At 41.3% G+C, this 24306-nt stretch overlaps 1 protein-coding gene across 1 annotated transcript in view; it reads left to right on the forward strand.

Annotated features, from left to right (window-relative positions):
• The first annotated feature begins 5774 nt into the window (after positions 1 to 5774).
• Positions 5775 to 24306, forward strand: part of MUSK (muscle associated receptor tyrosine kinase) — a 223407-nt gene continuing 204875 nt past the window's right edge. The window contains 1 exon segment of the mRNA XM_030193747.1: positions 5775 to 5919. Within this exon segment, the coding sequence (XP_030049607.1) occupies positions 5844 to 5919 (76 nt within the window). The 5' untranslated portion in view covers positions 5775 to 5843.

Below are 24306 nucleotides of genomic sequence, written 5' to 3' on the forward strand. Positions count from 1 at the left end.
GAACCTATGGGAAGGGAAGAACAACACGGCGGTGGTGGCGGCAGTTTTCGCTCGCACGTGGGGGGGGGGAACGAAAGGTTTGCGGAAGGGGGGTTCGAGGGGGCCGTAGTACGGGGGGGGGGGGGGGGGAATTGCCTGCCTAAGGCCTGTTTCCTTGCCTACAGAAACGGGCCTTTTTTACTAGTATATATATAAAATTTATAAAACAGGTTTTGGGGGTCCATGAAGTAAAATGATGTGGTCCACAGAACTAAAATAGAATGTTTTGGCCTGAATCAGGTGTATTAAACAAATACTACTCCTGATTTAGGGCAAAAGGTTCCATTTTAGTTTTGTTGGATCACAACTTTGTACAGCATGTTGTTTTAAATTTAGATCTATAAGACAGGTTTTTTTTTGTTGTTATTATTGTTTTTTTAACCTGGGGCCTGAGCAGTATAAAAACTAATGATATTGCTGTGTGGAGAAAATCATCACATTACCATACCTGCTTATATTTTCTTTAAAAGGTTCTAAGCAAACCAAAAACACATAAATGGCAATTAAAGATGTCTTTAAAAAGTTTTGGACAGCTTCCCAAAACAAAAACATGAGCTCTGTATGTAAGCTTTGTGCATAAGCTCAACATATCATGGCTGATTAGAAAATAAATAGCGAAAAAAAACAAAGGAGTGATTGCTAAGCAACGCAGAGCCCTTTTACAAAGGCACATAAGGGCCTTCACTTTGGTGTAGCATGGGCAGGCCATAGGTGTGTCACCACGGAATGCGTGCAACTTTTAGAACACTACCGGTTGCACATATTGCATGAATCCAGCTTGCTCCAACCATTGATATAGTAGATGATGACACATAAAAACCTGCATGGTCCATCCTGGCTGCCCAAAAGTATAAACTCATTACATACGGTATGTGATAATTCATATGTATACCTGGTCTTCATTTGTGCTTAAATAAGTAGTCAAAAACACCCACAATTTAGTATATATTTGTTAAACAGCAATTAGTAATACAATACTTAAATCTCAAAATAGAAATATACTGCTGCTAAACTGAATCAAAAAGTCATTCACATAAGAAGGTATCATGTTCGGACCATCAGAAACTGAGTACTTAGTTCTTCACCCCTTACACCAAAGACTGAAAGGGGCTTGCCTTGAAAAAGCAGAAGTGAAACATGTGTTGGTGTATTGCCCCATGAGAAATGTATGTGGATTTCAAGTCCCCTGAAACCATTGTTTAAGATAAGTACATATATCTTGCAATTTCAAGAGTTTCTGAAGTGCTGTAAAATATGTTTCTTTAAAAAATGGACCAATGATGAAATAAGGTGGAAATTACTACTGCACCATTGTATGGTAGCAAAGTACCGCCTCTGATGGTCTGAAGATACCTTCTTATGTGAATGACTTTTTGATTCAGTTTAGTAGCAGTATATTTTCATTGAGAGCTTCATTTGTGCTTGCCATTTCCAGGACATAGACCATAGAAGTCTGTCCAGCACTGTCCTTGTTCTCCCACTTCTGATGCTGAAGCTGTCCAGCCAAGTTCAGAGCACAGACTTTGCTTCCCAGTTATCAATGTTGCTTCCTAATCTCTGCTAAGCTTCTTTGGATCTATTCTTTCTAAACAGGATTCTTTGTGTTTATCCCATGCATTTTTGAATTCTGTTATCACCACCTTCCGCAGGAGGGCATTCCAGGTATCTACCACCCTCTCAGAGAAAAAATACTTCCTGACATTATTCCTGAGCCAGTCCCCTTTCAACCTCAATTCATCTCCTCTAGTTCTAGTGCCTTCCCGTCTCTGGAAAAGGTTTGTTTGCGGATTAATACCTTTCAAATATTTGAATGTCTGTATCGTATCAGCCGTTTCTCCTTTCCTCCCGGGTATACATGATCAGGTCAGTAAGTCTTTCCTCGTACGTCTTGAGCCTCAACAAGTGGGCATGCCTACCTTTTGGCACATCAACATGATTTTCTGCTAGTATTTTATAATAGCTTAAGCGTATCTAAGTGCCATTTTAGAACTGGTGCTAAGCACATCCCATTGTGCCAACTGTCTATTGGTGCCATATTATAGAAATGACCCCTATGACCCTGGTATTGGCATGCTCAACATTTAGACACTTGCAGTTACACCAGCCATAGACCTAGCACAACTGCAGTCACCAAAATGTGTTAACTACACATACTGTAGTCTGTAAATTGCGTGTGTAAGTGGCAGCCCGCCCATGCCCCTTCCATGCTGTACCCATGTGAATTTCCCCTTGCAGTTATGATCTACCCCCCTAATTTCATATATAGTGCTCAAAATTGTATGCTCCAATGTGGACACATACCCAAATTGTGCATGCAATTTAATTGTTTAACGAGCCAATTAGCGCTAATTGGGCACTAGCAATATTGGTGCTAATTGTCAATGGTTGGAATTTGCATGCACATCTTTACAGTTGCTATTCTATAAAGATGTGCCTATACATTTTTCCATGTGGATCTGAAAAGTGGGCATGGCCTTGGGAGGGGCATGGACGAGTCAGGAGCATTTCTAGGATTTACGTGCAGTGTTACAGAATTCAGGGGATCCGTGCCTAACTTAGACGCAGGGATTTACACCAGGGTTCAGTTGGTATAACTCCTCATATCCACAATTGGGTATGGATCCTGGCGCTAAGAGCCATTTGATAAACAGTACCCAACTTCGAGTGCTGTTTATAGACTAGCGCTTAGTATGCATTTCTTTTTGACATCCAGATTTGGGCACCATGTATAGAATTGAGTCCTATGCCACTTACATGCACCCTTATAGAATTAATGCTCAGTCAATTTTCTGTCACTTATGTGCATAAGTACCAGTTTTATGCATCATTTGTGCATGTAAATGTACATAACTGACAGCACCCGCTTATAGAATTGCTCTTTATGTGGGGAAGCTCAGTTTTTTTGTGTCTAACCTTGTATCATAGGCAAAGTGACAGGAGGGAGGAGCTGTGCTTTGATGTGATTTAAGAGTGTGGTGTTGTACTAGTTTCAATTGCAGATTTTCGACTTAGTGGGTTCTGTGACAAAAATGCCACTCCCACAGCTGCATACACTCAGCAAGAATACAATTGTTTTGTATATAACTTTTATAAACCTGGAAAGGACTTTTTTTTTACCTCGATTTAAAGCTGAACTTAAAACCTTCCTTTGTAGGGATGCTTATTCCTAAGACCTGCGACCTCTGGCAGGCGTGACTACCTGACAGGCAGCTCCCTTTCTCCTAATGCTCTTCCCTTGTTTTCCCAGCTTCCCTATACACCAGGGGCGTATCTGGAATCCGGCGGTAGGGGGGGCCAGAGCCAGAGAGGGGGGGCACATTTTTGCCTCCCTCCCCCCCCGCCGCCGCCGCCTCTCTCCACCCCCTCCCCGCCATCAACCCTCCCCCGCTGCTTACTTTTGCTGGCGGGGGCCCCAACCCCCGCCAGCCGAGGTCCGACCCGCAATCTCCATATTTCGTCTTCCTCCATGGCCATGTGCTTCAAGGAAGTAACGCTGCAGTGCTGATTGGTTGAATCCAGTTCGGCGTCTGCGACGTCAGACGCCGAACTGGATTCAACCAATCAGCACTGCAGCGTTACTTCCTTGAAGCACATGGCCACGGAGGAAGACGAAATATGGAGATTGCGGGTCGGACCTCGGCTGGCGGGGGTTGGGGCCCCCCGCCAGCAAAAGTAAGCAGCGGGGGAGGGTTGACGGCGGGGAGGGGGGCCAGGGCGAAATCTGCGGGGGCCCAGGCCCCTATGGCCCCACGCAGATACGCCCCTGCTATACACATTTGTAGTTCTACCCCCTTACCTGTTGTGTCTTGTCAATGTGGCCTTTGTTCTTTTTAACTCTTTCCAGTGTAAGCTGCTCAGACAGTTGTACTGTTGGGCGGGATAGAACATTTTTAATAAACTTAAAACTCAGTAATTTAGGACCATAAAAAAAAGAATGTAACGTTTGTACTTTATTAGGATTTTAATGAGAGATCTGTGATCTAGGAATTAAATCCACCACTAAAACATAAATTTATTTATAAATTTACTCATCAAATCACTAGGTTTAATTGTCACTTCTAAATACTTTTATAGCTATCAGAATGCCCTAAGTCTACCTACACTTGGACATACTGTACTTTTCCAGGCAAAGTATAGTATAGCTTAAACAGCCAGCATAAACTGTCCCCAAGCAGAAGCTTCACCAGTAGAATCTCAATTCTTAAACAAATCTTCTTTATTGTAGTACTCAGAATAAACAAAGAAAATACAATTTACAGTTCAGTTGCTTGTAAAAATAATTGTGGCCTTCTGCCCATAAAGTCTGTATCTAGCCACCTCAGAGGCAAGGAGATGACCAGAACCTCAGCCCAGCTGAGAGAGAAAACTGCAATACTCAAGGAAAATAAGGGGGAGACCTCAGAGAAAATAAATGGGGAATGACATGGGTAAGTCTTGAGAAATGACTGGGGAAACATCTTGAGGAGAATGCCTTGAGGAATGGTGAAAAATCTTGACGGAATTACAGTAGATTAAGGAGGGATCATCAAACCCTAGATCAGCTGGTGATCACAAAGGCATGCTTGGAAAACTGGGCTCTCTCAGCCCGCAGGGGCAGAGAGGGAGGGCTGGCTCCAGCTCGGAGCTAACAGCCAATAGGGAAAGCTCACAAGGAATCAATCACACAGGAATTGCAAACTAAAGGAAAAGCAGTCCTAATACACAGTGCTATCTATTACACACACAATGTAATTAAATACAAATAATACTCATATTAAATATACATCACAACACTTATTATTTGTCTACTATCTTGAAAGTATATAAGCCAACCAGATATTTATGGTCGGAGTCTGCCTGGTATTTATCCATTCTGTCCCTTAGGACTATTTATTATGAAGAGACCAGAAGATGAACATTTTCAATTTGCTGGTCTAAGAGAGTGGAATCAGATTCCACTCCATCTTTGAGTAATGTTAGATACTGGCTACGGTAAAAAGGGCCTGTGAGAAAAATGGCCTCCGCCGCTAACACAGGGCCCTTTTTCCTGCAGCTTAGTAAAAGGACCCCACAATGTGGCATCATGCAAAGCAGCTCATTAATCATGCAAAACTGTCATCATGGATTGTTTTTTGCAAAAAAAGTTAACTACATGTCAGGAAATGTAGTTTATATTCAGGTGTCCCACAAGCACATGTTTGCACGTATGTTCTTACCATCTGTATTTACATATGTAGCAAACCTGTGCATGAACAAGACCACTAACCCACAGGAAATTTGACAGGTTAGGTTAGTACATGAACCTCCTAGTGACTTCCAGTTCTGTAGGAGGACATGGTTTATTACTTACAAGAGTCAGGTTTGGAATAGTTTGGACTAAAAATATGAGTTCTCTCTAAAATGCTATGATGTTTATTTTTTCAAAATGGTTTCCCATTCGTTTCAGCATTTAAAATATACTTCCATCTCAAAATGGACTAATGCAGCTGATAATAAAACTTTAAGCATACCATATGAGATTACTGTTTTGGACAGGGGTCTGGCCTTATCTTCCATGCTCATTTCATAAAAAAGGATTTTAAAGGGAGCTTTCCCTTGTTCAATGAGCTCCACATTTTCACATCAAACTAAGTGGATATATATACCAGCTGGTCTTGTCTATCATGCCAAGCAAGTCCGGGAATTCCTGAATATACTTAGATCCAACAGGGCCTGCTGTGGAGACAGTCATTAGTTCGACGAACTCATAATCAGCCATGGTCTAAAATGAAACAGATCCAGGATTTAAGTTGCTTTCCTTAAAGGATCCTGTCTTTGGATTAACCATGAAAGACACAGCAAACATTCCGCTCCTGCAGCTCCTTGTCCTGGCTGTCAGTCTGGCAGAGAAGCTTCCTAAAGGTTTGTATGACTGATCTTGTATTTGCTTTCTTTATTCCAGTGGTGTTTCTCTTTCAAAGGTAAGTAAGTGCCATATTTTGGAGTTTGCCAAATTATTGCTAGAAGCTTCATAAATATATAGGATTAATAGGAAGGCAAAGTCCATATCTATTGATTAGGTAATTTCCTGTTATTGAATCTGGATTAAACATGTTTTTCTTTTATACTTTTCCAGTTCCATAGATTTTAGCGTAATCCGTGACTTGAACTAAACAGTTTGAATCATGCGCTTGTAACTCCTGTTTGATAAAGCTGCTTGTGAATACTGCTGTTAGGCACATCTCCCAAGGAATACCCAGCTGGCAAAGAAAAGTGAAGAAGCAAACCCAGCCAATTCTAAAGGGAAGCTTTCCGTAGCTGCCTAATTCTCTGCTAGCAAAGCTCTTTATTTTGGCATTGCACATAGGATGGAACCTAGAAAACTACCATTGATTTAGGGAAAATTAGGTAGCTAAAACCTCCCTCTGAGCATTGGAGCCGACTCTGTGGGTGCTGTGGGTGCTAGAGCACCCCCAATATTGAGAATATTCCTTGTATGCATCCAGGGAGGGGTCATTTCCATTGGGCTTAGCACCCCCCAATAATTTTGAAAAGTTGGCTCCTATGCCTCTGAGTAATATTCAGACTCTTTAATCTGTTCTTAGGGAGCAGAAGCATGACTGCTTTTAATAGTAAAGTGTAGTATAGTATAAAAGCTGCAGTGCTCAATGCATCTGAGTCTTGAAACTTTCTCCTCTGTCTAACCAAAGCTGGCATTATGGCAGAGAGACTTCTTGATAGCACATGCTAACCCAGGGCTGTCTCGAGGGCTGTGAAGGTAGTGTGGCCGTACAGGGTGCAAGGGAGACTGGATGCAAAAATCGCTCTCTGTCCATTGTTTCCCCTACTGTGGCCAGGCGCAGTGGGTGGGGTGGGGGAGCCAGGGGGCATGTTGCACAGGGCATGATTCCAGCTCAAGATGCTCCTGTGCTAACCACCAGCAGTATGATGTGTTGATCATGACTAGGTTGTAAGCTTTAAGAAGGGGCTGTCCACTGTGGGATATCATTTTATAAAAGGATACCTAAGTGGTCAAGGCATATAGATGCATGTTTTGTGCCTATTCTATAAAGTAGCAATAGTGAATCAATCTGTTGTCAATAGCAATGAGTAATACTATATTATTAGAGTCATTCCAAAAAGCACTCAATCATTTATTTAGGTTTTTGCACCGTACACATCAATTTTCCAATTTTATAGAAAATACAATTATTTTAAATTATTTTTCGCCCTACATCAGCTTCATTCAGTTTGGAATTATTTAGATGGTGAAGTCCTACATGCGCTGTATTATGCTTGAGTTCTCGCTTAGACTACTACATTGCCATTTATATTGGTATATCTCAAACCAATCGTTGCAGAACACAGTCACCAGTTTCTTATGTAGAGCTAAGCGTAGCGATCATGTTACCCCCTCTATTTTTAAGATTACATTGGCTTCCCATCCAATTTAGGATAAAATGTTAAATACCCTTGTTTTCAAACCTTACCTCCATTAAATGCAAACCTCTTTCTTGCATATTCATTGTGGGTATCCTGAAAACCTGACTTGTAAGGGGTATTCCAGGATCGGATTTGGGAAACACTGATTAAGAGCAAACCTAAAAAGTCATTTATTTACTCTGACATTTGATAACTCTTGAGGCACTGCATTTAATGGGATGGGAGTGGTATGAATGGTATCATAAGAGTTCTTTGCTTCTATGTCTCTTAGGAATGGCTGGTTCTTTCTGTTTTTATTGGAGTTCTATTTCTGTTTTCTTCTATTTTAATTCTAAGTCACCTTGATTTGGTTATTACCTAGAATGGCAATGCAGTACAACTCAAAATAAACAGAAACGTAAATAGAGAGGACAGCATAAAATAATTTCAGAGAGAAAGGACAGCCAAAGCTATCTCTGTTACTATTTTAATCACAGGTCCTAAACAATCTATTGTAAAGGGGTGTTTAAAAATGTTTTTAAAAAAATGCAGGCTCACTTGGGGCTAGCTAGTATTGGGGGGGGGGGGGGGGGTCCAGGTATAACTGGGCTCCTTGGGGACATTGGAGCCCCATTGTGCTGCTGGTCAGTCTGGCCCAGAATGTTGCTGTTGGAGGAAGGTGGTGTTGTGGCTGCTGCAAACTCGGAAGTGCTTTCAGTAATGTAGAAAGAAAATATAAGTTCCTTACCTGTAATGTTAGTTCTCCATGGACAGACGATCTTATAGCCACACAGGTGAATTGTCACCTCGGTGATGTCACCCACCCAGTCATTGTGCAAGCTCTGCAAACTTAAAAGTTTGATGCGCATGTCCCTAAAATCCCACCCAAATACAGGTAGATATAGGTAAGAACCACACCTCACTACTCAGTTTTATAAATCAGCAATTGACAGTTCAGGGAGGAAGGGAGGGACTGTGTGGCTATAAGATCTTCTGTCCATGGAGAACTAACATTACAGGTAAGGAACTTATATTTCTCCTTGGACAAGAAGCTCTTATAGCCACACAGGTGAAGACTCCCAATCTATAGACATAAACGTATATCATGTACTATAATAGTGCATAAAATTGTCTGGTACCTGTGATTGGTGGAGGAAGATAAATGTCGATTCATAAACTGGAAGCCAATACTGCTTGACCGAAACTTGAATCAGCTGCTGAAGGAGTATCCAGGCAGTAATGTTTAGTAAAACTATGGACAGATGACCATACTCTGCACAAGTCAATCATCGAGGCTTGATGTAGTTGAGCTGTAGAGGTAGCCATTGCCCGAAGATTGTGAGCCGTAACATTTATTTATTTATTTGTAGCATTTGTATCCCACATTTTCCCACCTATTTGTAGGCTCAATGTGGCTTACATTATGCCGTGATGGCGCTCACCATTTACGGTACAGAATTTCAGATGGTATTACATTTAGGTGCATGCATATACAGTATGGTAAAAAAGAGTACATTTTGGTATTACATACAAATGATTTTGCATTAAGGTGCATACATACATGGTACAGAGGAATGCATTATGGCATTGCATAGAGGTTTCTTAGTGATAAAATGAGTTGTAGCATAAGTTAGGTCATCGACTATAAAGATACCTTGTCAATCTAGGAAGTAGGTTGGTAATGCGTATTATGTAGTTTTCTTTAAAAGCAGTGAGGTTAAACAGTTAAATGGCAAAAGTTCGGTTTTGTCTAGTTCTTGTAAAGTCTATTTGTTTTGTATTTAAGATGGAATATTATGGTAAGCTTTCTTGAATAGGTTCGTTTTCAGTAATCTACGGAAGATTGTTAGGTCATGAATTGATTTCATGGCTTTCGGTAATACATTCCATAGTTGTGTGTATACGAAGGAGAAGTGGATGCGTATATGGATTTATATTTTAGTCCTTTGCAACTGGGGTAGTGGAGATTGAGGAATGTTCGTGATGATCTTTTTGCGTTCCTAGTAGGTAGGTCTATCAGGAATTTGTCATGTTGATGGTTAGTATTATTCTGGTAACGAAAACAAATGTAATTTGCAATCCAGTGTGATATTGAATGTTTGGAAACTGGACATGAGTGCTCTGGCCTAATTGATAGAAACAACTGTGACGGTCAGAGACCTTATTACAAGCCATTGACCTAGTGGTAAGGTCTCACGTGGTAACCGGGCGGTAATGGTCTACGTGCATCAAATGCCACTTGACACGCGTAGCTGCTGAGTGCCAGAAACAAAAATATTTTTCAGACTTGCATAGCGAAAGTGCGCCAAAATTGAAATTACCGTAAGGGTGACACGGTAACCGGGCAGTAACTCCAATTTGACATGCATTGGGCACGCGTAGGCGTCTAAGGGGCTTAGTAAAAGGGCCCCTTAAATACTTATGCTAAAGACTAAAAGGAGACAAAAATTGATACTGAAGAGTGCATTAACATCACATAATAAGATACAAGTTCTCATACATTTTTGGAATTGTAGAATAGCAATTCTGTATAGAAACTTTCTGTCAGTAGAGCTTTATAGCCAGACACAAGATGAGTACCTGTTCCAGATTTTTCTTGCATAGAGGGGCATTTTCAATATGATGTTTAAGTTCGAATTGAGATGTTTTACCAAAAAGGTCTCAGAGAAACATATAGCTCACAGCCATAACTGAACCAGAAAAACAGCCAAATTTCTGGTTCAATTATAGCTTTGAGCTAGACATTTTCATGCTCAGCACATCCATCTATAAGTAAAATTTTTGAGAAAAAAAAGTCCTAGGGAAAACCATAGAAAAACAAGCCTTAGGGCGGTCTGCCTGGCAAGATTCCTAGTAAACTGGCCACACAGACATCCCAGCAGTGCAGGGGGCAGCCTAGTTGTCAGTGCAGTAGACTTCACTTAAAGGTACCCAGGTACAAATTCCACCTAAACCCCTTCATATTGTGTGGTTTGTCCTCCAGGAGTAGAGAAAACCTATTATATATAATGTCCACCACCATACTAGCTCCCAGGCTTGCAGATCACTTGTATATTTAGGTAGATGAGGTATTTCTGTGTTTCAGGAGGGCTCACATATTTGTACTGAAATGAAAGAATTAAAGTGGGAATTACATAAGTACATAAGTAATGCCACACTGGGAAAAGACCAAGGGTCCATCGAGCCCAGCATCCCGTCCACGACAGCGGCCAATCCAGGCCAAGGGCACCTGGCAAGCTTCCCAAACGTACAAACATTCTATACATGTTATTCCCGAAATTGTGGATTTTTCCCAAGTCCATTTAGTAGCGGTTTATAGACTTGTCCTTTAGGAAACCGTCTAACCCCTTTTTAAACTCTGCCAAGCTAACCAGCTTCACCACGTTCTCCGGCAACGAATTCCAGAGTTCAATTACACGTTGGGTGAAGAAAACGTTTCTCTGATTTGTTTTAAATTTACTACACTGTAGTTTCATCGCATGCCCCCTAGTCCTAGTATTTTTGGAAAGCGTGAACAGATGCTTCACATCCACCTGTTCCACTCCACTCATTATTTTATATACCTCTATCATGTCTCCCCTCAGCCTTCTCTTCTCTAAGCTGAAAATCCCTAGCCACCTTTGTCTTTCTTCATAGGGAAGTCGTCCCATCCCTGTTATCGTTTTAGTCGCCCTTCGCTGCACCTTTTCCAATTCCACTATATCTTTCTTGAGATGTGGCGACCAGAATTGAACACAATACTCAAGGTGTGGTCGCACCATGGAGCGATATAACGGCATTATAACATCCTCACACCTGGGTCCCGTTGTTCACTATCCACTCTACTGACCACCATGCTACTCTTTTCACTTGTTGTTTTCTTTGGAATAGCCATAATATCTGGAGCTGTCAAAAAGCCTGGTACCTACTGTCACGTCTTTAGGGGGTGGGAGGGGGTCAGTGACCACTGGGGGATTAAGAGGGGTTGCCTTAATCCCTACAGTGGTCAACTGGTCAGTTAGGGCATCATTTTCTGACTTGGTTGTGACTGAAACAGGTCTAGATAAAAATGCACTTCTTTTTTTCCATGGACTTTTTTTCTGCTCCATTATTGCTGAAAAACCTTTATACTTTAAGCCCTCCCAAGTCCCACCCACAACACTCCTTCATCAGGCCCCCTTATTATTTGGATGAGCTCAGTGAAAAACATCCCAAATCTGTCTTTTTGAAAATTGCGATTTAGATGTTTTGGGGGTCCTTTTACTAAGGTGTGCTGAAAAATGGCTTACGGTAGTGTAGGTGCAGGTTTTGGGAGTGCAGCAATCCATTTTCCAGTGCACCTGTAAAAAAAAGGCCTTTTAAAAATTTTTGCTGAAAATGGATGTGCGGCAAAATCAAAATTGCCGCGTGTCCATTTTGGGTCTGAGACCTTAGCACCAGCCATTGACCTAGTGGTAAAATCTCACGCGGTAACCATGCGGTAATGACCTACACACGCCAAATGCCACTTGGTATACGTCCAATATGTGGGGCAGAAAATAAAAATTATTTTTCAGCCTCACGTATCAGACGTGCGCCAAAAATGAAATTACCACAAGAGCCACGTGGTAGCTGTGCGTTAACTCCATTTTGGCGTGCGTTGGGCATGCGTAGACGCTTACGCGGCTTAGTAAAAGGTCCCCTTGGTGAGAAAACCATCCATATGCTGCTTCTTGCCTCTTTTGAGACATTTTTCTCATTGAGACATTTGAAAATACAGTAAGTGCCATTATGTACAGATGTCCATAGTACCAGCAGTTTCTATGCTTCTGTGAAAACCCCCATCTTGTCCATAATCCACTGTCCTAGGGCAGATGGCACATCTCATTCATTGGAAACCTTGTAAACATTACAACATTATTAAACCATAAAAGAACTGTGATCATGATGACCTTGAGAGAATTTTAGAGAATGGAGAAATTATGATTAGCTGGGACATCCCAATTCCAACCATTGAAAAAACCTGGATGCATTGGAAACTGAGCATAGTGGTGATAGAGGAAAAATACCAGAATGGCATTGATCATAGAAATGTCAGTCCCAAGCAATGGCTGTGAATCAGGTGGACAGGGAGAAGATTTTTAAATTAAAGAAATGCCGTCAAAGTCTTAGAAAAGGAGGCCGAAAGATACAGAAGTATTTCTCATTGTATTGGGAGCAACAGGCCTAATTAAAAAAGAATAAGCACACTTAGATAGGTTGCCTATACATATTGCAGGAAATTCTATAAATGGTGCTCAAAATTTGGTACTAAGCCAAATTCTATAAAGGGCACACGCCCATTATACAAATGTGATTATTGATTCCCTTGCCTAACATCAGGCACTAGAGTTACGCTTGCTGATACCTGGTGTAAATGCTGGTGACCAAACTAGGCATCCTGAGGCTGTATTCTATAACTATGCCTGCAACTTTCAGAGTTCACATGACTTACCCATGGCCATGTCCCTGCACGAGGGACAAAGAAAATACCTGCATATAATAAATGCAAACTGCTTTGATTGTATCACAGAAATCCCATTATCCTTTATACCTTTTACCTTTTAAAATTCTCTTTTTTCAGACGGACTGTCGTGTTAAGTGGGGGGGCATAGGTCATGGAAAACACAGAAGCCTTCAGAAAAAGAAGGCTGGGCCAGCAAGAACTGTGGTAGCCAGCGTTAGCAGCTGGCAAAGGTGGGGCAGTAGAAGTGCCATAGCTAAGATCAAAGGTGATTTTTTGAACGAGGGAAAACTTTTATTTGTTTTTATTTATTTACAAATTTTACATACCGCAATATCCAAAAGGTCTATGTGCTTTACAATAAAGCATACATAATAAAAAAACACCAGAACATAAAAATAAGACAACAGCATTAAAATCAATATATCGACTCTATTCCTTTTTAAGAAGTTGTTAAAGACATTCCTCTTTGCTAAGACTTACCCCCCAACTTACCATGTTGATTGATGCATCCCTTGTCCCTTACCCTGCCTAGTTCACGCTGTTAGTTTCTCCTCCCCTATTTGCTTCTTTTATGCTTGCGTAAGCTTTTAACTTTGTACTCTTATTTAATTCTCTGTGCCTGCATGAGTGGGAAAATGTGGGATATAAGTAACCCATAAATAAATAAATAATAAATAAAAAAGGCTATCCATTGAATGCTTGTAAAAACAAATAAGTCTAAAGCTCTTATAAAAGGACAACAAATTAGGAACTGTTTTTAACTCTTCAGGGAGTGAATTTCATAGCTACTGAAAACGTTCTTGTGCAAGGTCTTTCAGAACAGACTTGGCGAAATCATGGAACATCAATTAATCCTTTGTTTAAGGAACTCGATTGGTAGGGAAGTCTATAAATTCTCAATGTAGAAGCAATGCTTTCAGGACCATTGTTCCGCAATGCCTTGTATATCAAAGCTAAAAATTTAAGCCTAATACACCAAATAATGGATAACCAATGCAATCCTTTTAAAACTGGAGAATTATGATCAGTATGCGGATACCCGCTATCACTCTCACTATAGCATTTGTGCTATCTACTGAGCACACAATAAATATTGCTGCAGGCCAGGGGTGTGCTGGTAAATTTTTAACAACTGGTTCTCTCTCCGGGCGTAGCCAGCCTTGCAATTTGGGGGGGGGGTGCAGAGGTGGACGGGGGGGGGGCACAGTGGTGTATGGGGGGGTGCCGAGGTGGACGGGGGGGGGGGGGGGGGGGCGCCGAGGTGGACCGGGGAGAGAGCCTGTTGTTAAAAATTTACCAGCACACCACTGGGTGCAGTGGCGTCTGCCCCGGGTGGCAGCTGACCTAGGATCGCCACTGACTTGAGGCAAGTACAGCAGGTACACAAGTAGTCAGAATCTTAAAAACCAGTAACAAAATGTTATATCTTGTTTAACTGTACAAAGAACTTGCCTTGAGTTTAGCCAGCCATCTATTTATCCCAACTTACTCTGTACCACCCATCTTGTTCCTGCACTTGGATCTTCAGTTACATGGTAAGCTGTATTGTAGAAAGACATTGGTGTCATATCTATGTTATTCACATGTTCTAATGTGTGCTTATTAGATGTTTCATTAGTATTATGCTGATATCATATAATATCTCTGTTATTTGAATTGTAATGCTGTGTATATTTGTGATACTGCTTCATGGTAGTCCTATTATTAGGTTTTAATTTGCTGTTTTCAAATCTACCTCATTTATGGTATTTATGTTTATTTGGTCATTCATTCATTTATATACCGCTTAGACCTAAGCAGTGTACAGTTTTACTTTACAGGTACTGGGTCTGTCCCTATTTGGCTCACAGTCTAGGTAGTACATTGTACTACTGTTGTACCTGGGGCAACAGAGGGTTAAGTGACTTGCCCAGGGTCACATGGAGCTGCAGAAGGAACAGAACCTGGTTCCCCATGATCTCAACTCACTGCCGACCATCAGGCAGCAGCGGGAATCAAACCCAGTTCCCCAGTTCTGCAACCCACTACACTAACCATTAGGCCACTCCTTAACTCCATTTGCTGTTACCAAAATTGTAAATTTTATGTTAAACTCTGCCTGCTGCACTCCGCCTTGGGTGAATTTCTTTATTTAAAGGCAGTTAATAAATCCCAATAATAACAAAGGGCCCCTTTTAAAAAGGTGTGCTGAAAATGGTCTGCAGTAGTGTAGATGCGTGTTTTCGGTGAATGCAGAATCATTTTTTCAGCACACCTGTAAAAAAAAAAACCTTTTTAAAATTTTGGCCAAAAATGGACGTGCGGCAACATGAAAATTGCCGAGTGTCCATTTTGGGTTTGAGACCTTACCACCAGCCATTAACCTAACATAAAGATCTCACATGGTAACCGGGTGGTAATGATCTCTGTGCATAAAATGCCCATTACCACCCTCGCACCAGAAAATAAAAATATTTTCCAGTGTGTGTAGCGGACGCATGTAAAAAATGAAATTACTGCAAGGGCTACACAGTAGCTGGGCGGTAACTCAAAATTGATGCGCATTGGGCGCGGGTAGGCGCCTACACGGCGTAATAAAAGGGCCCCTAAAACAAAATAAAATAAGTGCAGCAGCTGAAGAAGTTGCAGGGTTCCTTCCTTTCTTCCAACCAACCAGTATCTAGATCAGATCTTTCAAGAACCTACTGATTCACAGGTTTTATGTTTGAGACTTGATTTGATTTATTACACTTGATATTCCACTTTATACAAACAAATGCAGCAAAGCAGATTACGGTAAAGAAGATTCAGAGGGCTACTGAAAATCTGGTAGCTACAGTGAGTTTGGAGAATCTGGTTAGTAATGTGACTGCGTCACCCACTCCTCATTAGACTACATTGATTACCTATTAAAGCTAGAATCATTTTCAAAACATGTACTTTTATTTACGGGATAGCTCCAGACTATATGTGTGACATGATACATCTCCCAATTTGAAACTTAACTTTAAATGCAAGGGATTACCTCATTCTACACTTCCCTAATTACAAAAATATCAAATACAAATCTACTCTAACTCAAGATTTCTCTCATTTAGGCACTAAGGGCCTTATTCTATAAAGGTTATGCTCTTAAATTTATGCTTCTAAATTAGGAGCATACTTTATGCTCCAAAATAGATTATGCTCCTAATTTAGGAGCATAAATTTAGAAGCATAACCTTTATAGGATAAGGCCCTAAATGGTGGAATTCTATCCCAAGGGAAATAAGACAAGTCAATAACTATCTGACCTTTCACAAATTCTTGAAGGCTTTTCTTTTCAATAAATTCCTTGATGTTGAAATTGGTTATAGCCAAGATCTTTCTCCTTGCTTCTACTTTTTCAAGAATGTTCCTTTAACATAAGTACATAAGTAATGCCACACTGGGAAAAGACCAAGGGTCCATTGAGCCCAGCATCCTGTCCACGACAGCGGCCAATCCAGGCCAAGGGCACCTGGCAAGCTTCCCAAACGTACAAACATTCTATACATGTTATTCACAGAATTGTGGATTTTTCCCAAGTTCATTTAGTAGCGGTTTATGGACTTGTCCTTTAGGAAACCGTCTAACCCCCTTTTAAACTCTGCCAAACTAACCGCCTTCACCACGTTCTCCGGCAACGAATTCCAGAGTTTAATTACGTGTTGGGTGAAGAAACATTTTCTCCGATTTGTTTTAAATTTACTACACTGTAGTTTCATCGCATGCCCCCTAGCCCTAATATTTTTGGAAAGCGTGAACAGACGCTTCACATCCATCTGTTCCACTCCACTCATTATTTTATATACCTCTATCATGTCTCCCCTCAGCCGTCTCTTCTCCAAGCTGAAAATCCCTAGCCTCCTTAGTCTTTCTTCATAGGGAAGTCGTCCCATCCCTGCTATCATTTTAGTCGCCTTTCGCTGCACCTTTTCCAATTCCACTATATTTTTCTTGAGATGCGGCGACCAGAATTGAACACAATACTCAAGGTGCTGTCGCACCATGGAGCGATATAACGGCATTATAATATTCTCACACCTGTTTTCCATACCTTTCCTAATAATACCCAACATTCTATTCGCTTTCCGAGCCGCAGCAGCACACTGAGCAGAAGGTTTCAGTGTATTATCGACGACGACGACACCCAGATCCCTTTCTTGGTCCGTAACACCTAACGTGGAACCTTGCATGACGTAGCTATAATTCGAGCTCTTTTTTCCCACATGCATCACCTTGCACTTGCTCACATTAAACGTCATCTGCCATTTAGCTGCCCAGTCTCCCAGTCTCTTAAGGTCCTTCTGTAATTTTTCACAATCCTGTCGCGAGTTAACGGCTTTGAATAACTTTGTGTCATCAGCAAATTTAATTACCTTGCTCTCCCATCTCTAAATCATTTATAAATATATTAAAAAGCAGCACATACCCCTGAGGAACCCCACTAACTACCCTTCTCCATTGTGAATACTGCCCATTTAACCCCACGCTCTGTTTCCTATACTTCAACCAGTTTTTAATCCACAATAGGACTTTTCCTCCTATCCCATGACCCTCCAATTTCCTCTGTAGCCTTTCATGAGGTACCTTGTCAAACGCCTTTTGAAAATCCAGATACACAATATCAACCAGCTCCCCTTTGTCCACATGTTTGTTTACTCCTTCAAAAAACTGAAGTAAATTGGTCAGGCAAGATTTCCCCACACAAAAGCCATGCTGACTCGGTCTCAGTAATCCATATCCTCGGATGTGCTCTGTAATTTTGTTTTTAATAATAGCCTCTACCATTTTCCCCGGCACCGACGTCAGACTCACCGGTCTATAATTTCCCGGATCTCCCCTGGAACCTTTTTTAAAAATGGGCGTTACATTGGCCACCCTCCAATCTTCCGGTACCACGCTCGATTTTAAGGATAAATTGCATATCACTAGCAGTAGCTCCACAAGCTCATTTTTCAGTTCTATCAGTACTCTAGGATGAATACCATCCGGTCCAGGAGATCTGCTACTCTTCAGTTTGCATAACACATATTATACATTAACTTGTACTGTTTGTTACTTTTGTAAGCCACAAGAGCTGAATAATTGTATTCGGATAATATGGGATACAAGTATCAAATAAATAAATATCTAGTGAACGTAACTTAGCCATAGAAGTAATGACTGATATTGCTAGAGCCAATAGCTGAGAGCATGAGAGATACACCTGGCCTTTTAGCTGCTCATCTTCCCTCAACTCCAGCTCTGCAGCAACAACTAACGATAGAGAGAAGTGATTTTACAAATGAGCACAGGTGTGGAAGCACTTCAGTGCAGTGGAGCGTCAGCATCTTGCAGAATTCCTTCACTGTCAGGTGTCTATCAGTAATGAAAAGATATCTGGCCATCTTATAAATAGTAGTAAGTTCTTATATATTTTTTTCTTTTTCTTTTTAAGTTTCTTTAATATATTAATCAATTAATTAGCATCACATAAAAAGGAAAGAAAAAGCCTCAACTGACTCCTTTAGGGCTAAAAGCCAAACACTTCACGGAGTTCACATCGTCATCATCGGCTAAAAAATCCTCCCTGAACTCTTTTCATGATGCAATTATTTCAAATAAAAAAACATCCAGCACTTTGATACAAGCTAAAAGCTAAGTATTGGCAAGTTTTTTGAAATTTAAAAAGTAAAAAAAAATAAGAACTTACTGATATATACTCACTTTGAGAGGATTTTGACTAAGATACATGTGTGTTATAACTATCCTCGTGAACCCATATTAGTAAAATTGCAGAGGCATCTTATAAATAGTGCCAAAATAACGTCCATTAGTGGTGGTTTCAGAGACATAAATCTTCAGACTTCTACTATCATTTACATGTGTATGTATCAGTTGCATAGAAACATGTCGGACATGATAAAATTAACCCCTTATATATTCTGTATGCAGACATATGTTTTAGTAAAAATAGACTTAATAAATTGTGACTGAGCTGTTGAAAAGATGTAGCAGGTAGTAGTTCAGTGAAAACCTTGGGCTGTGATCTAGCAGTGCATTCAGCAGCAGGAATGGCTTGGTTGAAAGCCATCATTGCCAGTATAAACATATGAAAAGACAACTTTATGAGCAAAGCAGATGTTGCCATGTTGTGATCAGTGTTAAGTTCTTATTCGAAAGTTTAAACTTCTCCTTTTCAGAGTTATAGATTTCCAGAGCTATAAATAGTATGATTCAACATCTGATATAGTAATAAGAAGTTACTGACTTTTGCTGAGACGATTTCCAAATAGAAACACTGTCAAAGCCACAGAAACTGTAATATTTTGCTCCAAATAATCCTGATTTCATTAAAAATCTATATTTGCTCACAAGTGAATGCTTATATAATATAATGGTATGGGTGAGAACTATTTGTTTTAGTAGAGAGATGAGCTACAATGTGCTTGCAAAGAGCACAAAATGAGATTGAAAAGGTAAGGCAGAAAAAGATAAGCTATAATAGGCAGTGTTCAGTGCCCCGTGGAAAGGGGGGGGGGGGGGGGGGTTACAATCTAAGCATACTGGACCCTGTAGGGAAATAGAGTGTATTGGAGAAACATTTTCTTCACTCAACGTGTAATTAAACTCTGGAATTCATTGCCAGGGAATGTGGTAAAGGCAGTTAGTTTAGCGGGGTTTTAAAAAGGTCTGGACGGCTTCCTAAAGGAAAAGTCCATAGACCATTATTAAATTGACTTGGGGAAAATTCACTGCTTATTTCTGGGATAAGCAGCATAAAATGTATTGAACTTTTCGGGATCTTGCCAGGTATTTGTGACCTGGATTGGCCACTGTTGGAAACAGGATACTGGGCTTGATGGACCTTTGGTCTGTCCCAGTGTGGCAATACCAGTGCTTTTTTTGTAGATAAAAAGGTGCCGTACTCATTATGAGCGGGGTCACCACATATGGCTCTGCCCCCAAGATAGCCACACCCACATTAGCCACACCCCTTATACCAGCCATGGTGCATATAAACAGACATCATTGAAAATATTATTTTAGTATAGGAGCAAAAAAAATAACGTGATTTTTTTTCATTATAAATAATTTCTGTAAGCTTTTACAGCTTCAGTATACCCAGTGTAAAATAAGACAGCAGATGTAAATTCTCAAATTGGACATATTCTAAACACTAAAATGAAAATAAAATGATTTTTTCCACCTTTGTTGTCTGGTGACTTTGTTTTTCTATCCATATTGGTCCAAGTCTCTGATTCTGCTGCTCTCTATCTGGTCTCTTAACTCTGTTTCCAGGGCTTCCTTTCCATTTATTTCTTTACTTTCCTCCTTTCTTCTTAATTTCTTGCCCTGCATCCATAAGAAAAAGCTGGGTCCTCCTCCATGGAATTGACTGGAGGAGGTATAACGTGGATCCAGCTTTTGCCTATTTTCTCCATCCATGTGCAGTTTTTCTCCTCTCTTCCCTTTCCCTCATCTCCATCCATGTGCATCTTCTTTTTTCTTTCCTTCCCTCCAGCCATGTCCAGCACTTCTCCTCTCTCCTCCCCTCCATCCATGTCCAGCATTTCTTCGCTCTCTTCTCTCCCCTGTATCCATATAAAGCAATAATTCTCTCTCCCCTCTCCTCCATCCAAGTCCAGCATTTCTCCTCTCTCCCCGCCAACCCCTCCATCCATCCATGTCAGGCAATTCTCCTCTATCTCCTGCTCTCCTCTCCATCCATTTCCAGCATTTCTCCTCTCTCCCTGCCCTCTCCTCTCATCCATGTGCAACTCCTTCCTGTCTTCCCTCCCCTCCATCCATGTCCATGTCTCCTCTCTCCCCTGCCCTCCCCTCCCATGTCCAGCGATTCTCCTCTATCCCCTGTCCTCCCCTGCCATCCATATCCAGTGATTCTCTTCTCTCCCCTGCCCTCCCCTCCCATCCATGTCCAACAATTCTCTCTTCCCTGCCCTCCCCTCCCATTCATGTCCAACATGTCTCCTCTCTCCTCTGCCATCCCCTCCATGTCCAGCGATTCTCCTCTCTCCCCTGTCCTCCCCTCCCATCCATGTCCAGTGATTCTCCTCTCCTCTCTCCCCTCCCCTCCATGTCCAGCGATTCTCTTTTGCCCCTATCCTCCCCCTCCCTTCCATGTCCACTGACTCACCTCAGCCTTCACCTGCCCCTGAGATCATTCAAACCCCAGCCCCACCTGCTCACCCTCACCTGCCTGCTCCTTTCCATTTGTGCACCCAGCCGTTCTCCCTGTGTTGTAAAACTTTTGTTTATCAAAGTCGTGGCAAACCCGCAGTGAAAGCAGGCAGGCAGGCTCGCCTCCTCATCACTCACTTCGCTTCCCTTCCCTCTCAATGAGTCCCGCCCTCCTCTGATGTAATTTCCTTTCCGCAAGGGCGGGACACGCTGAGAGGGAAGGGAAGCGAAGCGAGCGACGAGGAGGTGAGCCTACCTGCCTGACTGCTTTCACTGCCGGTTCGCCGTGACTTTGGTAAACAAAAGTTTTGCAATGCAGGGAGCACGAATGGAAGGGAGCGGGCAGGTGAGCCGGACCGCACAAAAAAGGTGCCGGTATGCTGTACTGGTATGTACCGACACAAAAAAAAAGCACTGAATACTTATGTATTTATATAACCTCTGGTCAAGATCCTTGGTCTTTGCATTCATAAGTACATAAGTACATAAGTAGTGCCATACTGGGAAAGACCAAAGGTCCATCTAGCCCAGCATCCTGTCACCGACAGTGGCCAATCCAGGTCAAGGGCACCTGGCACGCTCCCCAAACGTAAAAACATTCCAGACAAGTTATACCTAAAAATGCGGAATTTTTCCAAGTCCATTTAATAGCGGTCTATGGACTTGTCCTTTAGGAATCTATCTAACCCCTTTTTAAACTCCGTCAAGCTAACCGCCCGTACCACGTTCTCCGGCAACGAATTCCAGAGTCTAATTACACGTTGGGTGAAGAAAAATTTTCTCCGATTCGTTTTAAATTTACCACACTGTAGCTTCAACTCATGCCCTCTAGTCCTAGTATTTTTGGATAGCGTGAACAGTCGCTTCACATCCACCCGATCCATTCCACTCATTATTTTATACACTTCTATCATATCTCCCCTCAGCCGTCTCTTCTCCAAGCTGAAAAGCCCTAGCCTTCTCAGCCTCTCTTCATAGGAAAGTCGTCCCATCCCCACTATCATTTTCGTCACCCTTCGCTGTACCTTTTCCAATTCTACTATATCTTTTTTGAGATACGGAGACCAGTACTGAACACAATACTCCAGGTGCGGTCGCACCATGGAGCGATACAACGGCATTATAACATCCGCACACCTGGACTCCATACCCTTCCTAATAACACCCAACATTCTATTCGCTTTCCTAGCCGCAGCAGCACACTGAGCAGAAGGTTTCAGCGTATCATCGACGACGACACCCAGATCCCTTTCTTGATCCATAACTCCTAACGCGGAACCTTGCAAGACGTAGCTATAATTCGGGTTCCTCTTACCCACATGCATCACTTTGCACTTGTCAACATTGAACTTCATCTGCCACTTGCACGCCCATTTTCCCAGTCTCGCAAGGTCCTCCTGTAATCGTTCACATTCCTCCTGCGACTTGACGACCCTGAATAATTTTGTGTCATCGGCGAATTTAATTACCTCACTAGTTATTCCCATCTCTAGGTCATTTATAAATACATTAAAAAGCAACGGACCCAGCACAGACCCCTGCGGGACCCCACTAACTACCCTCCTCCACTGAGAATACTGGCCACGCAATCCTACTCTCTGCTTCCTATCTTTCAACCAGTTCTTAATCCATAATAATACCCTACCTCCGATTCCATGACTCTGCAATTTTTTCAGGAGTCTTTCGTGCGGCACTTTGTCAAACGCCTTCTGAAAATCCAGATATACAATATCTACCGGCTCCCCATTGTCCACATGTTTGCTTACCCCCTCAAAAAAATGCATTAGATTGGTGAGGCAAGACTTCCCTTCACTAAATCCGTGCTGACTTTGTCTCATCAGTCCATGTTTTTGTATATGCTCTGCAATTTTATTCTTAATAATAGCCTCCACCATCTTGCCCGGCACCGACGTCAGACTCACCGGTCTATAATTTCCCGGATCTCCTCTGGAACCCTTCTTAAAAATCGGAGTAACATTGGCTACCCTCCAGTCTTCCGGTACTACACTCGATTTTAGGGACAGATTGCATATTTCTAACAGTAGCTCCGCAAGTTCATTTTTTAGTTCTATTAATACTCTGGGATGAATACCATCAGGTCCCGGTGATTTACTACTCTTCAGCTTGCTGAACTGACCCATTACATCCTCCAAGGTTACAGAGAATTTGTTTAGTTTCTCCGACTCCCCCGCTTCAAATATTCTTTCCGGCACCGGTGTCCCCCCCAAATCCTCCTCGGTGAAGACCGAAGCAAAGAATTCATTTAATTTCTCCGCTACGGCTTTGTCCTCCTTGATCGCCCCTTTAACACCATTTTCGTCCAGCGGCCCAACCGACTCTTTGGCCGGTTTCCTGCTTTTAATGTATCTCACTGGCTTTTTTTGTTTGACATACTGTGACCATTCATATTTTTGTGGTGGAAGATTTTTTTCTTTTTTCAGTCTTAGTATTTTTATTAATTTTTGCTGCAGAGAATAATAACAGATAACAGCAATTGTAATACATTACAATGTAATGAAATGTAAAGTTTAGATTCAACATTGGGAGCATAGAGAAGACGAAGAAGAAAAGGCGAGAAAAAAGAAAGAACATTTAAATAGTGAACTCCATATCTGTTCCCAATTTTTATCTATAATAGGTTGTTGAATATCCTCTTCCCAGCATCTACACAAGCCCATATATTTAATAGGAAATTTGCTTAAGATGAATGTATAAATATGAGATGCAACATGTCTTGCAGATTGAAGTCTCTTAGTTATATCAATGAGCTCAGGAATATGATGCATCTTGTGGATTTGTAAGTTGCTCTTTGTTAACATTGAACTGAGCTGTAGCCATTAATAAAATTGAGTGTCTAACAAAGAAAATTCGACTTTCATAGCTGAAAATGATTTCCAAGTGTGATTATTCAAATCAATAAAATTGCTAAGATCCCATATACTTATGTGTTGCCAATGTGACCAGATTTGTTTTTTATTAATTATAAATTTAGAATTATTCCATATAGGTATATATGTGGTAGTAGACCAAGGTATGTTTAGTTGCTTATCAAAAGAGGATATTAGTTTATGAGTAGTATTGATAATGGGATTAGAGGCAATATTTTTAGGAAGATGCATACCAATTAAATGAGAGTGTATTAATGGATCTATAATGGATTGCTCCAATATTAACCATCTAGGTGAGGAGGTAATATTAGAGGGAGCAATCCTTGATGAATAACAAATGCTTTATGATAA

The sequence above is a fragment of the Microcaecilia unicolor genome, chromosome 2, assembly GCF_901765095.1.
Source record: "Microcaecilia unicolor chromosome 2, aMicUni1.1, whole genome shotgun sequence".
Lineage (NCBI taxonomy): Eukaryota > Metazoa > Chordata > Amphibia > Gymnophiona > Siphonopidae > Microcaecilia > Microcaecilia unicolor.